General features: G+C 43.7%; 1 protein-coding gene across 4 annotated transcripts; it reads left to right on the plus strand.

Annotated features, from left to right (window-relative positions):
- The first annotated feature begins 512 nt into the window (after positions 1-512).
- LOC116360822 (zinc finger protein 883-like) lies at positions 513-26,501 on the plus strand. 4 transcript variants are annotated; one of them, XM_031815704.1, is made up of 3 exons: positions 517-937; positions 14,725-14,937; positions 25,208-26,501. In XM_031815704.1, exons 1-3 carry the CDS (start codon positions 781-783, stop codon positions 25,885-25,887), a joined length of 1,050 nt encoding a protein of 349 aa, XP_031671564.1. In that variant the 5' UTR covers positions 517-780; the 3' UTR covers positions 25,888-26,501. The 4 variants fall into 4 exon arrangements, with proteins under 4 accessions (XP_031671561.1, XP_031671564.1, XP_031671563.1 ...); XM_031815703.1 differs by having other exon boundaries at positions 518-819; positions 14,607-14,937; XM_031815701.1 differs by lacking the exons at positions 14,725-14,937; positions 25,208-26,501 and adding an exon at positions 6,660-8,635 and having other exon boundaries at positions 513-1,126.
- The last annotated feature ends 27 nt before the right edge of the window (positions 26,502-26,528 follow it).

The raw sequence follows: 26,528 nt of genomic DNA on the forward strand, positions 1-26,528 counted from the left end.
ATCCACAAGCTACTGCGGAATTGTCCACAAGCTACTGGGGAATTATCCACAAGCTACTGGGGAATTATCCACCAGCTACTGGGGAATCCTCCACCAGCTACTGGGGAATCCTCCACAAGCTACTGGGGAATCATCCACAAGCCACTGGGGAATCCTCCACAAGCTACTGGGGAATCATCCACAAGCTACTGGGGAATTATCCACAAGCCAAGAGTGGCAAAGGGTGGCTACTTTGAAAAATCTCAAATATAAAATATATTTTGATTTAACACTTGGTTTAACACTTGTTTTGGTTACTACATGATCCCATATGTGTTATTTCATAATTTTGATGTCTTCACTATTAAATAAATAAAGAAAACCCTGGAATGAGTCGGTGTATCCAAACTTTTGTATCCAAATCTAATTAAGTGTCTCAAAATAAAATTAATATAAAATCCCTTGACTGTTACCCTCCCAGCCAGCAGGTGGCGACGTGCCTGTTTCAGGGCAATGCTGCCGGTGTGACGTATAATCTAATGGACGGGACGCTTCTTCAAACAACGCCAGCGAGTTATTCACCTCGGTAGCTTTCTAGCCAACATAGCAGATCTTTAAAAGCTTTCGTTGTATATTAGCGACTGTGTTTTAAACACACTTGTCGTATCTACTAGCTAGTTACACCATTTCATTAAATATCTACGTTGTTTTTAGTCAGCTAGCTAGCTGGGTAAATTAGCAGTAGTGCTAGTCTTGTCACTAACTAACTAACTAGCTAGCTGACTAGCTAACATCCCAACCATGAGCTCACGAAACGACTCCCCCACTTCTAAAGAGGAGGTCTGCTGGACGGAGAAAGACACTCTGGGGCTGAACATTGTCGTGAAAGAGGAGAAGGAAGAAGAGGATGTCACCGTAAAACAAGAAACAGAGGTTGAGGCTGTTACAGTGAAAGAAGATGAAGACGCGTTCAGAGTGAAAGAGGAGGAGGATGTTACAGTAAAAGAGGAGGAAGAGAAAGAGGGGGAGGAGGGGGAGATGACTGCCACAGTGAAAGAAGAGGAAGACGTTTTTGGAATGAAGGAATTGGGGGAGATTACTGTCACATTGGAAGAAGAAGAGGAGACAGGAGATCTGATTAACAACAGTGAGTAATATCTTTGTGAAAGCTACAAATAGACGGGGTGGCCAATAAAACGTTAATCAATCAAATCAAATGTATTTATAATACCCTTCTTACATCAGCTGATATCTCAAAGTGCTGTACAGAAACCCAGCCTAAAACCCCAAACAGCAAGCAATGCAGGTGTAGAAGCATGGTGGCGAGGAAAATCTCCCTAGAAAGGCCAGAACATAGGAAGAAACCTAGAGAGGAACCAGGCTATGAGGGGTGGCCAGTCCTCTTCTGGCTGTACTGGGTAGAGAGGTACCAGGCTATGGGGGGGTGGCCAGTCCTCTTCTGGCTGTGCCGGGTGGAGATTATAACAGAACATGGCCTAGATGTTCAAATGTTCCAAAATGACCAGCAGGGTCAAATAATAATAATCACAGTAGTTGTCGAGGGTGCAACAGGTCAGCACCTCAGGAGTAAATGTCAGTTTGCTTTTCATAGCCTATCATTCAGAGTATCTCTACCGCTACTGCTGTCACTAGAGAGTTGAAAACAGCAGTTCTGGGACCTGTAGCACGTCCGGTGAACAGGTCAGGGTTCCATAGCCGCAGGCAGAACAGTTTGATCTGGAGCAGCAGCACTGCCAGGTGGACTGGGGACAGCAAGGAGTCATTAGGCCATGTAGTCCTGAGGCATGGTCCTAGGGCTCTGGTCCTCGGAAAGAGGGAAAGAAAGAGAGAGAGAATTAGAGAGAGCATACTTAAATTCACACAGGACACCGGATAAGACAGGAGAAATACTCCAGATATAACAGACTGACCCCAGCCCCCCGACACATAAACTACTGCAGCATAAATACTGGAGGCTGAGACAGGAGGGGTCGGGAGACACTGTGGCCCGTCTGACAATACCCCCAGACAGGGCCATACAGGCAGGATATAACCCCACCCACTTTGCCAAAGCACAGCCCCCACACCACTAGAGGGATATCTTCAACCACCAATTTACCATCCTGAGACAAGGCCAAGTATAGCCCAAAAAGATTTCCGCCACGGCACAACCCAAGGGGGGGCAGGGTAGCCTAGTGGTTAGAGCGTTGGACTAGTAACCGGAAGGTTGCGAGTTCAAATCCCCGAGCTGACAAGGTACAAATCTGTTGTTCTGCCCCTGATCAGGCAGTTAACCCACTGTTCCTAGGCCGTCATTGAAAATAAGAATTTGTTCTTAACTGACTTGCCTAGTTAAATAAAGGTTTAAAAAAAAGAACCACCCTGTAGCCAACCCGGACAGGAAGACCACGTCAGTGCCTCAACCCACTCAAGTGACACCCCTCCTAGGAACGGCATGGAAGAGCACCACTTAGCCAGTGACTCAGCCCCTGTAATAGGGTTAGAGGCAGAGAATCCCAGTGGAGAGAGGGGAACCGGCCAGGCAGAGACAGCAAGGTCGGTTCGTTGCTCCAGAGCCTTTCCGTTCACACTCCTGGGCCAGACTATACTCAATCATATGACCCACTGAAGAGATGAGTCTTCAGTAAAGACTTAAAGGTTGAGACCGAGTTTGCGTCTCTGACATGGGTAGGCAGACCGTTCCATAAAAATGGAGCTCTGTAGGAGAAAGCCCTGCCTCCAGCTGTTTGCGTAGACATTCTAGGGACAGTAAGGGGGCCTGCATCTTGTGACCGTAGCGTACGTGTAGGTATGTACAGCTGGACCAAATCGGAAAGATAGGTAGGAGCAAGCCCATGTAATGCTTTGTAGGTTAGCAGTAAAACCTTGAAATCAGCCCTTGCCTTAACAGGAAGCCAGTGTAGAGAGGCTAGCACTGGAGTAATATGATCAAATGTTCTAGTTCTAGTCCAGATTCTAGCAACCGTGTTTAGCACTAACTGAGGTTCATTTAGTGCTTTATACTATCATGGAACGCTATGGAATGCTATGGAACACTATAGAACACTATAGAACACTATGGAACACTATGGAATGCTATGGAACCCTATATTTATTTATTTTACCTTTATTTAACCAGGTAGGCAAGTTGAGAACAAGTTCTCATTTACAATTGCGACCTGGCCAAGATAAAGCAAAGCAGTTCGACAGATACAATGACACAGAGTTACACATGGAGTAAAACAAACATACAGTCAATAATACAGTATTAACAAGTCTATATACAATGTGAGCAAATGTGTTGAGAAGGGAGGTAAAGGCAAAAAAGGCCATGCTGGCAAAGTAAATACAATATAGCAAGTAAAATACTGGAATGGTAGTTTTGCAATGGAAGAATGTGCAAATATAGAACACTATAGAACACTATAGAACACTATGGAACACTATAGAACACTATAGAACACTATAGAACACTATGGAACGCTATAGAACCCTATGGAACATTATAGACTATCATCTCTGGAAGATAAATATACATTATTAGATTTAATTGTGCTGAGACTCACTTAAAATGTTTGCCTGACAGAAACCATTGATTTCAAAGTTCAACAAACCATACAGCTCTATTGACAAGGACCACTTTTAGTCCCCAACTGACCCCTCGTGCCCCTGGGGGGGGGTCGTGCCCCACAGTTTGGGAACCACCCTGTAGCCTACTGACAACTTTACAAGCGTGATTCTTAAATCAGGGAGAGAGGTGTTTAATTAGACAAGAATGGATGCACTTTTTTAATGATCGATAAGGACACTACAGTTAAACGTTTCACATTGGATTTGTTAACTACAAAAAGGTGGGAGGCGTTTTTTAAATTATGTTGCTGCTCTGCACAAACAAGCTGGTTAGCTAGCTAGCTTGGGCCCAACGTTAAGCCACCAGACATTCAAAGCTGCTCCTCCTAGGTTTAATTCTGTGGGCCTAATTCAGATGGTGACTGGCAGCTCACTGGTCTGTCCGTAGTGACTGGCAGCTCACTGGTCTGTCCATAGTGACTGGCAGCTCACTGGTCTCTCCGTAGTGACTGGCAGCTCACTGGTCTGTCCGTAGTGACTGGCAGCTCACTGGTCTGTCCATGGTGACTGGCAGCTCACTGGTCTGTCCGTAGTGACTGGCAGCTCACTGGTCTGTCCGTGGTGACTGGTCTGTCCATAGTGACTGGCAGCTCACTGGTCTGTCCGTAGTGACTGGCAGCTCACTGGTCTGTCCATAGTGACTGGCAGCTCACTGGTCTGTCCGTGGTGACTGGTCTGTCCATAGTGACTGGCAGCTCACTGGTCTGTCCGTAGTGACTGGCAGCTCACTGGTCTGTCCGTAGTGACTGGCAGCTCACTGGTCTGTCCGTGGTGACTGGTCTGTCCATAGTGACTGGCAGCTCACTGGTCTGTCCGTAGTGACTGGCAGCTCACTGGTCTGTCCATAGTGACTGGCAGCTCACTGGTCTGTCCGTAGTGACTGGCAGCTCACTGGTCTGTCCGTAGTGACTGGCAGCTCACTGGTCTGTCCGTAGTGACTGGCAGCTCACTGGTCTGTCCGTGGTGACTGGCAGCTCACTGGTCTGTCCATAGTGACTGGTCTGTCCATAGTGACTGGTCTGTCCATAGTGACTGGCAGCTCACTGGTATGTCCATAGTGACTGGTCTGTCCATAGTGACTGGAAGCTCACTGGTATGTCCATAGTGACTGGTCTGTCCGTAGTGACTGTCAGCTCACTGGTCTGTCCATAGTGACTTGTCTGTCCGTAGTGACTGTCAGCTCACTGGTCTGTCCATAGTGACTATCAGCTCACTGGTCTGTCCATAGTGACTGGTCTGTCCATAGTGACTGGTCTGTCCATAGTGACTTGTCTGTCCGTAGTGACTGTCAGCTCACTGGTCTGTCCATAGTGACTGGCAGCTCACTGGTCTGTCCATGGTGACTGGTCTGTCCATAGTGACTTGTCTGTCCGTAGTGACTGTCAGCTCACTGGTCTGTCCATGGTGACTGGTCTGTCCATAGTGACTGGTTTGTCCATAGTGACTGGCAGCTCACTGGTCTGTCCATGGTGACTGTCAGCTCACTGGTCTGTCCATGGTGACTGTCAGCTCACTGGTCTGTCCATGGTGACTGGCAGCTCACTGGTCTGTCCATAGTGACTATCAGCTCACTGGTCTGTCCATGGTGACTGGCAGCTCACTGGTCTGTCCATGGTGACTGAGCTGATAGTCCATAGTGACTATCAGCTCACTGGTCTGTCCATGGTGACTAGCAGCTCACTGGTCTGTCTATAGTGACTGGCAGCTCACTGGTCTGTCCATCCATTTACTGTACTGAGCTATACTCTACTGTACTGAGCTATACTCTACTGTACTGAGCTATACTCTACTGTACTGAGCTATACTCTACTGTGCTGAGCTATACTCGGCTGTATTGTACTGAGCTATACTCGGCTGTATTGTACTGAGCTATACTCTACTGTACTGAGCTATACTCCACTGTGCTGAGCTATAATGTACTGTGCTGAGCTATACTCTACTGTACTTAGCTATACTCTACTGTACTGAGCTATACTCTACTGTACTGTACTGCACTATACTCTGCTATACTGTACTGTACTCTACTGTACTGTACTGAGCTATAATCTACTGTACTGTACTGAGCTATACTCTCCTCTACTGTGCTGAGCTATACTCTCCTCTACTGTGCTGAGCTATACTCTCATCTACTGTGCTGAGCTATGCTCATCAACTGATCTCCACTGTCCCACAGCCCCACAGCCCAGCCAGGAAATTCATCAACTAATCTCCACTGTCCCACAGCCCAGCCAGGCAATTTATAAACTAATCTCCACTGTCCCACAGCCCAGCCAGGCAATTTATAAACTAATCTCCACTGTCCCACTGCCCAGCCAGGCAATTTATAAACTAATCTCCACTGTCCCACAGCCCAGCCAGGCAATTTATAAACTAATCTCCACTGTCCCACTGCCCAGCCAGGCAATTTATAAACTAATCTCCACTGTCCCACAGCCCAGCCAGGCAATTTATAAACTAATCTCCACTGGAAAAAATAAACTCAACATTATTACCCCATGTTTCTAGTCCAGCGTTTGGTTTGTAACAGAAGGGACTTGTTCTAAACCTTGCTATCTGACCTCTGACCTCTGAATTTTGTATAGGTACAGACAATATGTATAGAACCTATTCTGGTTTATTATTCAATAGAAATGTATGAAAATATGTATTTATTCATATGTAATCTCCCTTTACCTGCTATAATGCAAAGATAGTGGCTAATTGTTGGTTTGTTACTAGAATGGTACATAAGGGGTTAAGATGGGGTTAGAATGGTACATAAGGGGTTAAGATGGGGCTAGAATGTTTGTTTCCAACATTTACTTGCTATAATGACAGCTAGTGGTTAATTGTTGGGTTGTTACTAGAATGGTACATAATGGGTTAACAGCCATTACCCGGGTAGTATTGTGAATAACTAGTGGCTATTAACCAATCGGCATTCATGTTCCAAGTGTACTGTTTTATAATGAAGGATCTAGTCTAGATTAAACCTTATAGGAAGACAGTTTTATCATGTGGAGGTTTCATCCAGGTCTCTCTGTTTTAACCAAATACTCTGTCTTTGGCAGGAGAGAGACCAGTCTGTCACTCTGACAGCAGTAAGAGTCCTTCAGAGGAACCAGACCCGGAGACTCCCAAACCAGTGAGACGACTCGACTGCTCCAAGTGTAATAAGAGTTTTAAGTTGTCATTGAACCTAAAAAAGCATGAGAGGGCACACACAGGACACAAGCCTTTCCACTGCTCCCAGTGTGGAAAGAGATTTTCACGATCACAGAACCTAAAAAAACATAGTAGAATACACACAGGAGAAAAGCCTTACCACTGCTCCCACTGTGGAAAGAATTTTAGGTTGTTGGATAAGCTGAAGGAGCACGAGAGGACGCACACAGGGGAGAAACCCTACCATTGCTCCGTGTGTGGAAAAGGTTTTGCCCAGTTAGCTTACCAAAAAGAGCATGAAAGGAAACACACAGAAGAAAAGCCTTTCCAATGTTCCCAGTGTGGAAAGAGATTTTCCCGATCACAGAACCTAAAAATGCATCAGAGGACACACACAAGGGAGAAAACGTATCTCTGTTCCCAGTGTGGAAAGTGTTTTACTCATTTATGGAGCCTGAACAAACATAATAGAATGCACACAGGAGAAAAACCTTACCGCTGTTCCCATTGTGGACAGAGTTTTAGGTTGTTAGGTAACCTAAAAGAGCATGAAAGGAAACACACAGGAGAAAAGCCTTTCCAATGTTCCCATTGTGGAAAGAGATTTACACGAGCACAGCAGCTAAAATCACATGAGAGGACACACACAGGGGAGAAACCATACCACTGCTCCCAGTGTGAAAAAAGTTTTACGCAGTTAGCGAGCCTGAACACTCATAAGAGAATACACACAGGAGAAACGCCTTACCCCTGTGCCCTATGTGAAAAGAGATTTTCAAGACCACAGGAACTAAAATCACACGAGAGGACACACACAGGGGAGAAACCATACCACTGCTCCCAGTGTAAAAAGAGTTTTTCGCTGTTAGGGAGCCTGAACAAACATAATAGAATCCACACCGGAGAAAAGCCTTACCACTGTGCCCATTGCGGAAAGACATTTTCACGATCACAGGACCTAAAATCACATGAGAGGACACACACAGGAGAAAAGCCTTACCCCTGTCCCCATTGTGGAAAGAGATTTTCACGATCACAGGAACTAAAATCACATGAGAGGACACACACCGGGGAGAAACCTTATCATTGCGCCCTGTGTGGAAAGGATTTTTCCCATTTAGGGAGCCTGAACAAACATAAGAAGACAATGCACTCTTGAGTGAAGCCTTACCCATGTTCCCATTCCCAGGCTGTGTTCTGATGAGTCACAGTGTTCTGATGAGTCACTGTGTTCTGATGAGTCACTGTGTTCTGATGAGTCACAGTGTTCTGATGAGTCACTGTGTTCTGATGAGTCACCGTGTTCTGATGAGTCACTGTGTTCTGATGAGTCACAGTGTTCTGACTGATGTTTGACTGTTGTTTTATGCCACATTAAATCATATTGTTGATATTAAATCGTTCTCTAGAATAGACCTGTTTTAGTGTCTGAGACAGGATTATGTCTAAAATCAGATTATAATTTTAAAATGTTTTTTTGTTGTTTTGATTCTACACTTTGATAGATTGGATACATGTTAGAACCCTTAGATGTTATTAATGACATGATTTAGATATTTTAAAATGTAAATTGGATGAATATTGTGTGTATTTCTTGATTCTGACCTTGAAACCTCGAGAAACGTAGTTGTTTTTGGTTTCGATTGAGTTAATTTGTGTTCTAGTCTCCAAGCTAAAGATGTGATGATGTTGTTAACACGAAGAACATTCACGACCTCTTGAATGTTCCCAACAGTCCACTGTGTTAGAGAAAATACAGGTGCTGATTGTAAAACACATTTGATTAATGCAACATTTTTATCTGAATGAAAGGAACAATGAATATGTATTAATTCTGTTGGACATTCACTATAAAACAATAAAAAGTCAACAATAATAATAATAATAATAATAATAATAATAATGTCATATTATGTCAGTGTTGTTGTGTTGTGCAAATAGTTCTTATAATGTTGTATGTTTTACCCCCAACACCACTTTCCATCAGTTTGTATAGCAGACCCTCATGCCAAATTGAGTCGAAGGCTTTTTTTGAAATCAACAAAGCATGAGAAGACTTTGCCTTTGTTTTGGTTTGTTTGGTTGTCAATTAGGGTGTGCAGGGTGAATACATGGTCTGTTGTACGGTAATTTGGTAAAAAGCCAATTTGACATTTGCTCAGTACATTGTTTTCATTGAGAAAATGTACGAGTCTGCTGTTAATGATAATGCAGAGGATTTTCCCAAGGTTACTGTTGACACATATTCCACGGTAGGGAATTGGGGTCAAATTTGTCTCTCTCTCTCTACTGTGTCTCTCTCTCTCTCTCTACTGTGTCTCTCTCTCTCTCTACTGTGTCTCTCTCTCTCTCTACTGTGTCTCTCTCTCTCTACTGTGTCTCTCTCTCTCTCTACTGTGTCTCTCTCTCTCTCTACTGTGTCTCTCTCTCTACTGTGTCTCTCTCTCTCTACTGTGTCTCTCTCTCTCTACTGTGTCTCTCTCTCTCTCTACTGTGTCTCTCTCTCTCTACTGTGTCTCTCTCTCTCTACTGTGTCTCTCTCTCTCTCTACTGTGTCTCTCTCTCTCTCTACTGTGTCTCTCTCTCTCTACTGTCTCTCTCTCTCTCTACTGTCTCTCTCTCTCTACTGTGTCTCTCTCTCTCTACTGTGTCTCTCTCTCTCTACTGTGTCTCTCTCTCTCTCTACTGTGTCTCTCTCTCTCTACTGTGTCTCTCTCTCTCTCTGTGTCTCTCTCTCTCTACTGTGTCTCTCTCTCTCTACTGTGTCTCTCTCTCTCTACTGTGTCTCTCTCTCTCTCTACTGTGTCTCTCTCTCTCTCTACTGTGTCTCTCTCTCTCTCTACTGTGTCTCTCTCTCTCTCTCTACTGTGTCTCTCTCTCTCTCTACTGTGTCTCTCTCTCAATTTAATTTTAATTCATGTTAACATTACCAAAGCAGCTGAAATAGATCATTAGCAAAAGTGAAGTGAAATAAACAATAAGATATTAACAGTAAATATTACAATCACAGAAGTTCCAAAAGAATAAAGACATTACAAATGTCATATTATGTTTATATATACAGTGTTGAAACAATGTGCAAATAGTTAAAGTACAAAAGGGAGAATAAATAAACATACAGTTGAAGTCCGAAGTTTACAGACACTTAGGTTGAGGTCATTAAAACTAGTTTTTCATCCACTCCACACATTTCTTGTTAACAAACTATAGTTTTGGCAAGTCGGTTAGGACATCTACTTTGTGCATGACACAAGTTACAGATTATTTCATTTGTAATTCACTGTTTCACAATTCCAGTGGGTCAGAAGTTTACATACACTAAGTTGACTGTGCCTTTAAACAGCTTGATACATTCCAGAAAATGATGTCATGGCTTTAGAAGCTTCTGTATTTCCAGGCCTACCTTCAAACTCAGTGCTTCTTTGCTTGATATCATGGGAAAATCAAAAGAAATCAGCCAAGATCTCAGGAAAAACATTGTAGACCTCCACAAGTCTGGTTCATCCTTGGGAGCAATTTCCAAACACCTGAAGGTACCACGTTTATCTGTACAAACAATAGTACGCAAGTATAAACACCATGAGACCACACAGCCGTCATACTTCTCAGGAAGGAGACGCTTTCTGTCTCCTAGTGATGAATGTACTTTGGTGCGAAAAGTGCAAATCAATCCCAGAACGACAGCAAAAGACTTTGTGAAGATGCTGGAGGAAACAGGTACAAAAGTATCTATATACACAGTAAAGCAAGTCCTATAGCGACATAACCTGAAAGGCCGCTCAGCAAGGAAAAAGCCACTGCTCCAAAACCACCATAAAAGAGCCAGACTATGGTTTGCAACTGCACATGGGGACAAAGATCGTACTTTTTGGGGAAATGTCCTCTGGTCTGATGAAACAAAAATAGAATTGTTTGGCCATAATGCCCATCGTTATGTTTGGAGGGAAAAAAAGGGGGGGGTCTTGCAAGCCGGAGAACACCATCCCAACCGTGAAACACGGGGGTGGCAGCATCATGTTGCGGGGGTGCTTTGCTGCAGGAGGGTCTGGTGCACTTCACAACATAGATGACATCATGAGGATGGAAAAAGATATCAAGATATCAGTCAGGAAGTTAAAGCTTGGTCGCAAATGGGTCTTCCAAATGGACAATTACCCCAAGCATACTTGGCTTAAGGACAACAAAGTCAAGGTATTGGAAATCAAATCAGTGGCCATCACAAAGCCCTGACCTCAATCCCATAGAAAATGTGTGAAATAGAAAATTATGTGGATATATTAAAGCAACATCTCAAGACATCAGTCAGGAAGTTAAAGCTTGATTGCAAATGGGTCTTCCAAATGGACAATGACCCCAAGCATACTTACAAAAGTTGTGGCAAAATGGCTTAAGGACAACAATGTCAAGGTATTGGAGTGGCCATCACAAAGCCCTGACCTCAATCCCATAGAAAATGTGTGAAATAGAAAATTATGTGGATATATTAAAGCAACATCTCAAGACATCAGTCAGGAAGTTAAAGCTTGATTGCAAATGGGTCTTCCAAATGGACAATGACCCCAAGTATACTTGGCTTAAGGACAACAAAGTCAAGGTATTGGAAATCAAATCACCATCAGCCACAGGCAGTGGCTCGGGTGGTTGTTGTCCTTGATGATCTTTATGGCCTTCCTGTGACATCGGGTGGTGTAGGTGTTCTGGAGGGCAGGTAGTTTGCCCCCGGTGATGCGTTGTGCAGACCTCACTACCCTCTGGAGAGCCTTACGGTTGTGGGCGGAGCAGTTGCCGTACCAGGCGGTGATACAGCCCGACAGGATGCTCTCGATTGTGCATCTGTAGAAGTGTGTGAGTGCTTTTGGTGACAAGCCGAATTTCTTCAGCCTCCTGAGGTTGAAGAGGCGCTGCTGCGCCTTCTTCACGATGCTGTCTGTGTGGGTGGATCAGTTCAGTTTGTCTGTGATGTGTACGCCGAGGAACTTAAAACTTACTACCCTCTCCACTACTGTTCCATCGATGTGGATAGGGGGTGTTCCCTCTGCTGTTTCCTGAAGTCCACAATCATCTCCTTAGTTTTGTTGACGTTGAGTGTGAGGTTATTTTCCTGGCACCACACTCCGAGGGCCCTCACCTCCTCCCTGTAGGCCGTCTCGTCGTTGTTGGTAATCAAGCCTACCACTGTTGTGTCGTCCGCAAACTTGATGATTGAGTTGGAGGCGTGCGTGGCCACGCAGTCGTGGGTGAACAGGGAGTACAGGAGAGGGCTCAGAGCGCACCCTTGTGGAGCACCAGTGTTGAGGATCAGCGGGGTGGAGATGTTGTGTGGCCATCACAAAGCCTTGACCTCAATCCTATAGAACATTTGTGGGGAGAACTGAAAATGTGTGTGCGAGCAAGGAGGCCTACAAACCTGACTCAGTTACACCAGCTCTGACAGGAGGAATGGGCCAAAATTCACCCAACTTATTGTGGGAAGCTTTTGGAAGGTTACCCTAAACGTTTGACCCAAGTTAAACAATTTAAAGGCAATGATACAAAATACTAATTGAGTGTATGTAAACTTCTGACCCACTGGGAAATAAATAATTCTCTCTACTATTATTTTGACATTTCACATTCTTAAAATAAAGTGGTCATCCTAACTGACCTAAGACAAAGAATATTTACTAGGATTAAATGTCAGGAATTGTGAGAAACTGAGTTTAAATGAATTTGGCTAAGGTGTATGTTAACTTCCGACTTCAACTGTCCATCTATGTACTTACAGAAATGAGCTCTTCTGAGTAGGTGAATGGATGGCTGGAAGGTAGACAACACAACGTGTCAGTCAGAACATCAGGAGAGCTCTTCTGAGTGGGTGAAAGGATGGATGGCTGGAAGGTAGACAACACAACGTGTCAGTCAGAACATCAGGAGAGCTCTTCTGAGTGGGTGAAAGGATGGATGGCTGGAAGGTAGACAACACAACGTGTCAGTCAGAACATCAGGAGAGCTCTTCTGAGTGGGTGAAAGGATGGGTGGCTGGAAGGTAGACAACACAATGTGTCAGTCAGAACATCAGGAGGGTTTTGACAGCCTTTGACCTTTTATTTAAATGAGTTTGCTTCTTTAGTTTGTTCCCAGTTTAGAACAGAACACACATTAACAATAAGTTGGCCTCCACACACCACATTGGTTAGTATTCTTTGTAGTAGACACATCTGTTGGGTTGGTTCTGTAACACCATGCAGTTTGGACCTACTCAGTACTGTTACACCGTGTAGGAGCAGTTTGGACCTACTCAGTACTGTTACACCGTGTAGGAGCAGTTTGGACCTACTCAGTACTGTTACACCGTGTAGGAGCAGTTTGGACCTACTCAGTACTGTTACACCGTGTAGGAGCAGTTTGGACCTACTCAGTACTGTTACACCGTGTAGGGGCAGTTTGGACCTACTCAGTACTGTTACACCGTGTAGGGGCAGTTTGGACCTACTCAGTACTGTTACACCGTGTAGGAGCAGTTTGGACCTACTCAGTACTGTTACACCGTGTAGGAGCAGTTTGGACCTACTCAGTACTGTTACACCGTGTAGGGGCAGTTTGGACCTACTCAGTACTGTTACACCGTGTAGGAGCAGTTTGGACCTACTCAGTACTGTTACACCGTGTAGGAGCAGTTTGGACCTACTCAGTACTGTTACACCGTGTAGGAGCAGTTTGGACCTACTCAGTACTGTTACACCGTGTAGGGGCAGTTTGGACCTACTCAGTACTGTTACACCGTGTAGGAGCAGTTTGGACCTACTCAGTACTGTTACACCGTGTAGGAGCAGTTTGGACCTACTCAGTACTGTTACACCGTGTAGGAGCAGTTTGGACCTACTCAGTACTGTTACACCGTGTAGGAGCAGTTTGGACCTACTCAGTACTGTTACACCGTGTAGGGGCAGTTTGGACCTACTCAGTACTGTTACACCGTGTAGGGGCAGTTTGGACCTACTCAGTACTGTTACACCGTGTAGGAGCAGTTTGGACCTACTCAGTACTGTTACACCGTGTAGGAGCAGTTTGGACCTACTCAGTACTGTTACACCGTGTAGGAGCAGTTTGGACCTACTCAGTACTGTTACACCGTGTAGGAGCAGTTTGGACCTACTCAGTACTGTTACACCGTGTAGGGGCAGTTTGGACCTACTCAGTACTGTTACACCGTGTAGGAGCAGTTTGGACCTACTCAGTACTGTTACACCGTGTAGGGGCAGTTGGGACCTACTCAGTACTGTTACACCGTGTAGGAGCTAGCTAACCTAGCTGCTAACTCATTAGGATATTATCTGTTTGTTTGATTTTCTAAATGTGCAGGAGTAAATTGTTTTAAATTCTCACTCATTAAAGATATTCGCTAATCGACACATGCTTTTCTTTGTACGTCTCAATATAATAATATTATATAAATAAATGAATGAAAAATCGAATTAAGTGTCTCAAAATCAAATTAAATGTGCCTTGACTGTTACCCTCCCAGCCACCAGGTGGCGACGTGCCTGTTTCATGGCAATGCTGCCGGTGTGACGTATAATCTAATGGACGGGACGCTTCTTCAAACAACAAAAGCGAGTTATTCACCTCGGTAGCTTTCTAGCCAACATAGACGATAAAATTGCAGATCTTTAAATGCTTTCGTTGTATATTAGCCACTGTGTTTTAAACACACTTGTCGTATCTCCTGGTTAGTTACTCAATTTAATATTTACGTTGTTGTTAGCTAGCTAGCTGGGTAAATTAGCAGTGCTAGTCTAGTCACTAATGCTAACTAGCTAACATCCCAGACCATGAGTTCACTAAGCTACTCTCCTCCTGTTAAAGAAGAGGAGGTCTGCTGGACGGAGAAAGACACTCTGGGGCTGAACATTGTCGTGAAAGAGGAGAAGGAAGAAGAGGATGTCACCGTAAAACAAGAAACAGAGGTTGAGGCTGTTACAGTGAAAGAAGAAGAGAAAGACGTTAAATTGACAGAAGATGAAGACGCGTTCAGAGTGAAAGAGGAGGAGGATGTTACAGTAAAAGAAGAGGAAGAGAAAGAGGGGGAGATGACTGTCACAGTGAAAGAAGAGGAAGACGTTTTTGGAATGAAGGAAGTGGGGGAGATTACTGTCACATTGGAGGAGGAAGAAGTAGAGGAGACAGGAGATCTGACTAACAACAGTGAGTAATATCTTAAAATCACAGGTGTACAAACTCTGCAGTTGTTGAACCGATGTGTGGTTTTAAAGGGGCATTAGTTCTGTACTGTAGGAAAAGTTAAACTACAAATAGTGGCTGGCGACCAACAAAACGTTTATGGATCAAATGCTTCCTGTTACATTTTTTCACAACATTTGTAAACATCTGAATATCTCTTTCTGTAGTGCTTTGCTTGACATCACATTCAATCAAAAATCAACTCATGTCTGACTTCCAATAATGAAGAGAACAGAATCAAGACAAGGAAAATCCGATGTAGTTAGTTTTGTGCCAACAGAAATAAGGGGTTAAATGTGTGTCCCATAGGGCGGCACACAATTGGCCCAGCGTCTCCCGGAGTTAGGGGAGGGTCTGCTTGGGGTAGGCTGTCATTGTAAAATAAGAATTTGTTCTTATTAACTGGCTTGCACATAAATAAATAAAAATGTTGTTGCAAATTGCTAAATGATCAATGGCATCACCATCTTAAAACACTTCCATATGTTTGCTCAGTCTAAAAGCACCAGCATTCCCCATGTTGGAAATTATGTAAAAATGACCATTTCTGTCAAACACTGTTTCTTTTCTTAACCTTTTGTAACACAAGTTAATGTTTTAAATTCCCCAAGATACGCAGATATTAAAACATCTGTACACATTTTTTTTTCAAATTTGTGTTTACAAATGTGTTTTGAACAGTCATTTAGATACATTCCATGTTTTTCATTCAAACCTGTGAGTGTCTGTGATTGGCTGAGAAATTAGCATTTGGGCTAATCTGACGACCTAAAATAGCCACTTATAAGGAACGCTGTGGTCTCTGGAACTCAACTCCGTTATAGACAATGGAACGCTGTGGACTCTGGAACTCAACTCCGTTATAGACAATGGAACGCTGTGGACTCTGGAACTCAACTCCGTTATAGACAATGGAACGCTGTGGACTCTGGAACTCAACTCTGTTATAGACAATAGAACGCTGTGGTCTCTGGAACTCAACTCCGTTATAGACAATGGAACGCTGTGGACTCTGGAACTCAACTCCGTTATAGACAATGGAACGCTGTGGGCTCTGAAACGCAACTCCGTAATAGGCAATGGAACGCTGTGGGCTCTGGAACTCAACTCCGTTACAGGCAATGGAACATTATGGACTGTCAACTCTATGTACAACTTTTAATCCGTCTATCTTCTTATTTCAAGACATGGCAAATGGGTGTGCGGTGAGATGGGTTGAACCATACTTTTCTCGTCAATCATTTCGGGGGAAAAAAAATTGCTTAAAAACTGGAAATCAAATTTCCCTCCATCGTTAAGACAGTGTATGAATCAAATTTCCCTCCATCGTTGACAGTGGATTAATGAAATTACCCTCCATTATTAAGATAGTGGATAAATTAATTTTAAAAAGAAATCTGTCCGAAAAGGCCCATGAGAAACAGTGCTGGTTCGGATAATAGTGTAGAGATAAATAAACCTCCCACTGGGTGATGCCAGGGCAATTAATATAGACCTATAGGCTTAGGAGTCCACTGTATGGTATTACTAGGAGTCTACTGGATAGTATTACTAGGAGTCTACTGGATGGTATTACTAGGAGTCCACTGTATGGTATGACTAGGAGTCCACTGTATGGTATGACTAGGAGTCCACTGTATGGTATGACTAGGAGTCCACTGTATGGTATGACTAGGAGTCCACTGTATGGTATGACTAGGAGTCCACTGTATGGTATGACTAGGAGTCCACTGTATGGTATGACTAGGAGTCCACTGTATGGTATGACTAGGAGTCCACTGTATGGTATGACTAGGAGTCCACTGTATGGTATGACTAGGAGTCCACTGTATGGTATGACTAGGAGTCCACTGTATGGTATGACTAGGAGTCCACTGTATGGTATGACTAGGAGTCCACTGTATGGTATTAATAGGAGTCCACTGTATGGTATTAATAGGAGTCCACTGTATGGTATTAATAGGAGTCCACTGGATGGTATTAATAGGAGTCCACTGGATGGTATTACTAGGAGTCCACTGTATGGTATTAATAGGGTTAGGAGTCCACTGGATGGTATTAATAGGGTTAGGAGTCCACTGGATGGTATTACTAGGACATCACACCTGTGGGACAGGTACAGGATGGCAACAATCACTGCCCGAGTTACACCAGGAACACGCAATCCCTCCATCAGTGCTCAGACTGTCCGCAATAGGCTGAGAGAGGCTAGACTGAGGTCTTGTCGGCCTGTTAGGCAGGTCCTAACTAGACATCACCGGTAACAACATCGCCTATGGGCACAAACCCACCGTCGCTGGACCAAACAGGACTAGCAAAAAGTGTTCTTCGCTAACGAGTTGCAGTTTTGTCTATTCAGGGGTGATGGTCGGATTTGCGTTTATCGTTGAAGGAATGAGCGTTACACTGAGGCCTGTACTCTAGTACGGGATCGATTTGGAGATGGAGGGTCCGTCATGGTCTAGGGCGGTGTGTCACAGCATCATCGGACTGAGCTTGTTGTCATTGCAGGCAATCTCAACGCTGTGCGTTACAGGGAAGACATCCTCCTCCCTCATGTGGTACCCTTCCTGCAGGCTCATCCTGACATGACAATGCCACCAGCCATTCTGCTCGTTCTGTGCGTGATTTCCTGCAAGACAGGAATGTCAGTGTTCTGCCATGACCAGCGAAGAGCCCAGATCTCAATCCCATTGAGCACGTCTGGGATCTGTTGGATTGGAGGGTGAGGGCTAGGGCCATTTCCCCCAGAAATGTCCGGGAACTTGCAGGTGCCTTGGTGGAAGAGTGGGGTAACATCTCACAGCAAGAACTGGCAAATCTGGTGCAGTCCATGAGGAGGAGATGCACTGCAGTACTTAATGCAGCTGGTGGCCAAACCAGATACTGACTGTTACTTTTGATTTTACCCCCCCCCCCCCTTTGTTCAGGGACACATTATTCAATTTCTGTTAGTCACGTCTGTGGAACTTGTTCCGTTTATGTCTCAGTTGATGAATCTTGTTATGTTCATACAAATATTTACATGTTAAGTTTGCTGAAAATAAACACAGTTGCTGAGTTTAGGTGTATGATTGTCATGGGACAATTGTGCAATAACTTACCTCTTCCACATGGGTACAGTAGGCAGGGAAGATGTAAAGGGGGGGGCAGGATGTTTATGAGGGGGAATGCAGAAGGAAGTGTGCAACATAAATCAGGGCACTGACAACAACAACAAAAGGAATATACACTGACATCAGGCATGGAACCAATTCAGATTCTGGAACCAATTCAGATTCTGGAACCAATTCAGATTCTGGAACCAATTCAGATTCTGGAACCAATTCAGATTCTGGAACCAATTCAGATTCTGGAACCAATTCAGATTCTGGAACCAATTCAGATTCTGGAACCATTCAGATTCTGGAACCATTCAGATTCTAGAATGTTCATTACCTTTCTGATATCAAAATGGCTGTAATTATCTTGTTGACATGGACACATCTGAATTCAGTCTTCCTGATGGCATCAAAATAAAACTGTTATTTTTGTGAAGCATATTGTTTTTATGTGAAAATGACTCATATGGATACATTCTGAACTCACTTCACTTGTGCTAATTGGTGTGTACGCAGAATAAGGTCCTAATTATCACGATTACCTTCGACCAGGGCGGCAGGTAGCTTAGAGTGGTTAGAGTGTTGGGCCAGTAACCGGAATGTTTTGCCAGATCGAATCCCCGAGCTGACAAGGTACAAAATCTGTCGTTCTGCCCTTGAACAAGGCGGTTAACCCACTGTTCCTAGGCCGTCATTGTAAATGAGAATTTGTTCTTAACATGTCGAATGCGCGTGACCAGAAAATGACTGACACCTGTTCATTCTGTTCTTATTCAGTCCCACAACACAGTAGAAGCCTCATTCAAATTTCTATAGACTGTTGACATCTAGTGGAAGCCCTAGGAAGTGCAACGTCATTCATATCTCAAGGGGATTTCAATGGGAACTGTGTTGAAAACCTACCAACCTCAGATTTCTCACTTCCTGTTTGGATTTCTCCTCAGGTTTTTGCCTGCCATATGAGTTCTGTTATACTCACAGACATCATTCAAACAGTTTTAGAAACTTCAGAGTGTTTTCTATCCAATACTATCAATCATATGCATATATTAGTAACTGGGACTGAGGAGCAGGCCGTTTACTCTGGGCACCTTTCATCCAAGCTACTCAATACTGCCCCTGCAGCCATAAGAAGTTAACTGACTTGCATAGTTAAATTAAGGTTAAATAAATAAATAAAATAGACTGCTGCGCCACTCGGTAGGCCCTGAATATCATGTGTTTTAATCGGTGTATGCTTACTTTGATTTCGACCTTATTGTCAATTTAAGATGAGCAGAGTAAGGTGTTTAAGATTTAAGATGAGCAGAGTAAGGTGTTTAAGATGAGCAGAGTAAGGTGTTTAAGATTTAAGATGAGCAGAGTAAGGTGTTTAAGATGAGCAGAGTAAGGTGTTTAAGATGAGCAGAGTAAGGTGTTTAAGATGAGCAGAGTAAGGTGTTTAAGATGAGCAGAGTAAGGTGTTTAAGATGAGCAGAGTAAGGTGTTTAAGATGAGCAGAGTAAGGTGTTTAAGAAGAGCAGAGTAAGGTGTTTAAGAAGAGCAGAGTAAGGTGTTTAAGAAGAGCAGAGTAAGGTGTTTAAGAAGAGCAGAGTAAGGTGTTTAAGAAGAGCAGAGTAAGGTGTTTAAGAAGAGCAGAGTAAGGTGTTTAAGAAGAGCAGAGTAAGGTGTTTAAGAAGAGCAGAGTAAGGTGTTTAAGAAGAGCAGAGTAAGGTGTTTAAGAAGAGCAGAGTAAGGTGTTTAAGAAGAGCAGAGTAAGGTGTTTAAGATGAGCAGAGTAAGGTGTTTAAGAAGAGCAGAGTAAGGTGTTTAAGAAGAGCAAAGGTGTTTAAGAAGAGCAGAGTAAGGTGTTTAAGAAGAGCAGAGTAAGGTGTTTAAGAAGAGCAGAGTAAGGTGTTTAAGAAGAGCAGAGTAAGGTGTTTAAGAAGAGCAGAGTAAGGTGTTTAAGAAGAGCAGAGTAAGGTGTTTAAGATGAGCAGAGTAAGGTGTTTTAGATTTAAGATGAGCAGAGTAAGGTGTTTAAGATGAGCAGAGTAAGGTGTTTAAGATGAGCAGAGTAAGGTGTTTAAGATGAGCAGAGTAAGGGTGTTTAAGATGAGCAGAGTAAGGTGTTTAAGATGAGCAGAGTAAGGGTGTTTAAGATGAGCAGAGTAAGGGTGTTTACATGACTGATGTTTACTCTGCCTTCTGCCATAATCAGTTTAATATCAAAGTATTAGTGTGCATGTAAACATACTAGTAAACATACTAGTAAACATACTAGTAAACATACCAGTAAACATACCAGTAAACATACTAGTAAACATACTAGTAAACATACTGATAGTAAAACAAACTCAAAAAGGGCACACAAATGATGAGGGTAAAATGGTGAAATAAACTGTAAATCTAAAGGTTTATATCCACAAATGCAAAAAGGTATAAATCTATGAAGAACTGTTGAAAACTGTCTTTATCCATCTTCCAGTAGGCTCCTATCACCTGTTCTAATCACTGTTCAACTGAAGCCCAAGCTTAACCCCTTATGTACCATTCTAACCCCATCTTAACCCTTTATGTACCATTATAACCCCATCTTAACCCATTTATGTACCATTCTAATCCCATCTTAACCATTTATGTACCACTCTAACCCCATCTTAACCCCTCATGTACCAGTATATCCCCATCCTAACCCAGTATCTAACATTCGAACCCCATTTTAACACATTTATGTACCAGTATATCCCCATATTAACCCCTTTATGTACCCTTCTAACCCCAATCTTAACCCATTATGTACCAGTATATCCCAATCTTAACCCCATATGTACCACTCTAACCCCACCTTTACCTCGTATGTACCAGTATATCCCCATCTTAACCCATGTATGTACCGTTCTAACCCCATTCTAACCCCTTTATGTACCTGTACATCCCCATCTTAACCCCCTATGTACCATTCTAACCCCACCTTAATCACTTTATGTACCACTCTAACCCCCCCGTAACCTATTTATGTACCATTATAGCCCCAGTGTAACCCCTTTATGTACCAGTCTAGCCCCCTCGTAACCTATTTATGTACCATTCCAGCCCCATCTTAACTCCTTTATGTACCATTCGAACCCCATCTTAGCCTCTTTATGTACCATTCTAGCCCCATCTTAATCCCTTCGTGTACCATTCTAGCCCCATCTTAGCCCATTTATGTACCATTCTAGCCCCATCTTAACCCCTTTATTTACAGTTTCAGCCTCGTCTTTACCCTTTATGTACCATTCCAACCCCATATTGACCCCTTTATGTACCATTCTAGCCTCTTCTTAACCCATTTATGTACCATTCTAACCACATCTTTATCCCTTTAGGTGCCATTCTAACCCCATCTTACCCCCTTTATGTACCATTCTAACCCCATCCTAACCATGTATGTACCACTCTAACCCCATCTTAACCCGTATGTACCATTCTAACCCCATCTTAACCCCATTATGTACCATTCTAACCCCATCTTAACCCACTTGGCCACTAGGTGTCATTATAGTAATTGAAGGGAGATTTACATAAAACACTCTAACCCCATCTTAACCCACTTGGCCACTAGGTGTCATTATAGTAATTGAAGGGAGATTTACATAAAACATTTCTATTCGATAATAAATGTTCAAAATAAGTTCTATACATATTTTATTTTACAAAATGGCTGAGATTAGTTGATACATTGCCTGGCTGGGCTGTGGGACAGTGGAGATTAGTTGATACATTGCCTGGCTGGGCTGTGGGACAGTGGAGATTAGTTGATACATTGCCTGGCTGGGCTGTGGGACAGTGGAGATTAGTTGATACATTTCCTGGCTGGGCTGTGGGACAGTGGAGATTAGTTGATACATTGCCTGGCTGGGCTGTGGGACAGTGGAGATTAGTTGATACATTGCCTGGCTGGGCTTTGGGACAGTGGAGATTAGTTGATACATTGCCTGGCTGGGCTGTGGGACAGTGGAGATTAGTTGATACATTGCCTGGCTGGGCTGTGGGACAGTGGAGATTAGTTGATACATTGCCTGGCTGGGCTGTGGGACAGTGGAGATTAGTTGATACATTGCCTGGCTGGGCTGTGGGACAGCGGAGATTAGTTGATACATTGCCTGGCTGGGCTGTGGGACAGTGGCGATTAGTTGATACATTGCCTGGCTGGGCTGTGGGACAGTGGAGATTAGTTGATACATTTCCTGGCTGGGCTGTGGGACAGTGGAGATTAGTTGATACATTGCCTGGCTGGGCTGTGGGACAGTGGAGATTAGTTGATACATTTCCTGGCTGGGCTGTGGGACAGTGGAGATTAGTTGATACATTGCCTGGCTGGGCTGTGGGACAGTGGAGATTAGTTGATACATTTCCTGGCTGGGCTGTGGGACAGTGGAGATTAGTTGATACATTGCCTGGCTGGGCTGTGGGACAGTGGAGATTAGTTGATACATTGCCTGGCTGGGCTGTGGGACAGTGGAGATTAGTTGATACATTGCCTGGCTGGGCTTTGGGACAGTGGAGATTAGTTGATACATTGCCTGGCTGGGCTGTGGGACAGTGGAGATTAGTTGATACATTGCCTGGCTGGGCTTTGGGACAGTGGAGATTAGTTGATACATTGCCTGGCTGGGCTTTGGGACAGTGGAGATTAGTTGATACATTGCCTGGCTGGGCTGTGGGACAGTGGAGATTAGTTGATACATTGCCTGTCAGGGCTTTGGGACAGTGGAGATTAGTTGATACATTGCCTGGCTGGGCTGTGGGACAGTGGAGATTAGTTGATACATTGCCTGGCTGGGCTTTGGGACAGTGGAGATTAGTTGATACATTGCCTGGCTGGGCTTTGGGACAGTGGAGATTAGTTGATACATTGCCTGGCTGGGCTGTGGGACAGTGGAGATTAGTTGATACATTTCCTGGCTGGGCTGTGGGACAGTGGAGATTAGTTGATACATTTCCTGGCTGGGCTGTGGGACAGTGGAGATTAGTTGATACATTGCCTGGCTGGGCTGTGGGACAGTGGAGATTAGTTGATACATTGCCTGGCTGGGCTGTGGGACAGTGGAGATTAGTTGATACATTGCCTGGCTGGGCTGTGGGACAGTGGAGATTAGTTGATACATTGCCTGGCTGGGCTGTGGGACAGTGGAGATTAGTTGATACATTGCCTGGCTGGGCTGTGGGACAGTGGAGATTAGTTGATACATTTCCTGGCTGGGCTGTGGGACAGTGGAGATTAGTTGATACATTGCCTGGCTGGGCTGTGGGACAGTGGAGATTAGTTGATACATTGCCTGGCTGGGCTTTGGGACAGTGGAGATTAGTTGATACATTGCCTGGCTGGGCTGTGGGACAGTGGAGATTAGTTGATACATTGCCTGGCTGGGCTGTGGGACAGTGGAGATTAGTTGATACATTGCCTGGCTGGGCTGTGGGACAGTGGAGATTAGTTGATACATTGCCTGGCTGGGCTGTGGGACAGCGGAGATTAGTTGATACATTGCCTGGCTGGGCTGTGGGACAGTGGCGATTAGTTGATACATTGCCTGGCTGGGCTGTGGGACAGTGGAGATTAGTTGATACATTTCCTGGCTGGGCTGTGGGACAGTGGAGATTAGTTGATACATTGCCTGGCTGGGCTGTGGGACAGTGGAGATTAGTTGATACATTTCCTGGCTGGGCTGTGGGACAGTGGAGATTAGTTGATACATTGCCTGGCTGGGCTGTGGGACAGTGGAGATTAGTTGATACATTGCCTGGCTGGGCTGTGGGACAGTGGAGATTAGTTGATACATTGCCTGGCTGGGCTTTGGGACAGTGGAGATTAGTTGATACATTGCCTGGCTGGGCTGTGGGACAGTGGAGATTAGTTGATACATTGCCTGGCTGGGCTTTGGGACAGTGGAGATTAGTTGATACATTGCCTGGCTGGGCTTTGGGACAGTGGAGATTAGTTGATACATTGCCTGGCTGGGCTGTGGGACAGTGGAGATTAGTTGATACATTGCCTGGCAGGGCTTTGGGACAGTGGAGATTAGTTGATACATTGCCTGGCTGGGCTGTGGGACAGTGGAGATTAGTTGATACATTGCCTGGCTGGGCTTTGGGACAGTGGAGATTAGTTGATACATTGCCTGGCTGGGCTTTGGGACAGTGGAGATTAGTTGATACATTGCCTGGCTGGGCTGTGGGACAGTGGAGATTAGTTGATACATTTCCTGGCTGGGCTGTGGGACAGTGGAGATTAGTTGATACATTTCCTGGCTGGGCTGTGGGACAGTGGAGATTAGTTGATACATTGCCTGGCTGGGCTGTGGGACAGTGGAGATTAGTTGATACATTGCCTGGCTGGGCTGTGGGACAGTGGAGATTAGTTGATACATTGCCTGGCTGGGCTGTGGGACAGTGGATGTGTAGGAATGATTCAAATGGAACTGGTAACCGCCATTACCTGGGTAGTATTGTGAATAACTAATGGCTATTAACCAATCGGCATCCAGGATCCAAATGTAAAGTTGAATAATGAGGCATCTAGTCATCAAATCAGATTTTATTTGTCACATCTGCTGAATACAACAGGAATACCACAAGGCCTTAAACAACGATGCCGTTTTCAGAAAAAGAATAGTTAAGTAACAAATCGATGAATAAAAATAACTACAAATTAAAGAGCAGCATCAGACTGCTGTGTGCAGAAACATTATGTTATAAATAATGTGAAAGAACTGTTATTAACCAATCGGCATCCAGGATCCAAATGTACGAGGGATCTAGTCATCAAATCAGATTTTATTTGTCACAGGTACCGAATACAACAGGAACACAACCAGCCCTTAACCAGCAATGCAGTTTTAAGAAAAATAAGTGTTAAGTAGCAAATAGATGAATACAAACAAATAATTAAAGAGCAGCAATAGACTGTGACAGAAACATTATGTACAAACTAAGTTACAAATAATGTGAAAGAACACACACAATAACACAATTGGTTAAGAGCCTGTTTAACAGCAGCCATCTCCTCCTGCGCCACTATATTTTACATCAGGGCAATGGATTAAACCTCATAGGAAGAGCAGATTTCATTCAGGTCTCTCTGTTTAACTAAATACTCTTGTCTTTGGCAGGAGAGAGACCAGACTCTCACTCTGACAGACGAAAGAAGAGTCCTTCAGGGGAACCAGACCCAGAGACGCCCAAACCAGGGAGACGACACCACTGCTCCCAGTGTAATTTGAGTTATAAGTTTTTATGGAAACTGAAACAGCATGAGAGGACACACATAGGGGAAAAGCCACACCACTGCTCCCAGTGTGGAAAGAGTTTTACCCTGTTAGGGAACCTGAAAAAGCATAAAGGAATACACACAGGAGAAAAGCCTTTCCAATGTTCCCAGTGTGGAAAGAGATTTTCACGATCACAGGAACTAAAATCACATGAGATGAAACACACAGGGGATAAACCACACCACTGCTCCCATTGTGGAAAGAGTTTTACCCAGTTAGGGACCCTGAACAAACATAAGAGAATACACTCAGGAGAAAAGCCTTACCACTGCTCCCAGTGTGGAAAGCGTTTTATACAGTTAGGGAATCTGAACAACCATAATATAATACACACAGAAGAAAAGCCTTTCCAATGTTTCTACTGTGGAAAGAGATTTTCAAGATCACAGGACCTAAAATCACATGAGATGATACACACGGGGGAAAAGCCACACCACTGCTCCCATTGTGGAAAGAGTTTTACCCAGTTAGGAAGCCTGAACAAACATAAGAAGAGAATACACTCTGGAGAGAAATCTTAACATACTTTCCTGGACAGAGGACCTGAAATCACATGACAGAATAGAGGCTGTGTACTGATGTATGTTTTTGAGGTAGTTTTTAAATTAAATGTTGATATAAAAAAATATGATTTGGATATTTTAAAATTACAATTATTAAATAGATTAGTAGAATGTGCATTTCTTGATTTTAACCTAGAAATGTTATGAATTTCGTTGTTGTGTTTCATTGAGTTGTTGTGTATACTAGTCTTCATCCTAAAGGTTTATGAACATTTGATGATGATGTTCTGATGACGTTGACAATTTTTTGGACATGAAGAACACTCACTTCCTCATGAATGTTCCCATCGGTATTATTCCACCATGTCAGAGAAAACACAGGTGCTGATTTGATTAATGGAACATATTGTTGTCTGAATATAAATATAATGTGGAACGGTACTAGTGGACATAAAATTATATACATCTGTGTATTGTTACATTATACATTATAGACCTAGGTGGTTTTTAAAATTGGATTATATATGTTTGTTTGACTGAATGAACCAGAAATTGCCTAATGTGCAGATGTGTAGTAGATGTTAAGTTTGTTTTCAAATCTAACTCATTAAAAATGTTCACTAATCAATCAACACATGCTTCTCTTTATACAGCTCACT

The sequence above is a fragment of the Oncorhynchus kisutch genome, unplaced genomic scaffold (assembly GCF_002021735.2).
Source record: "Oncorhynchus kisutch isolate 150728-3 unplaced genomic scaffold, Okis_V2 scaffold503, whole genome shotgun sequence".
NCBI classification, from domain to species: Eukaryota; Metazoa; Chordata; class Actinopteri; order Salmoniformes; family Salmonidae; genus Oncorhynchus; species Oncorhynchus kisutch.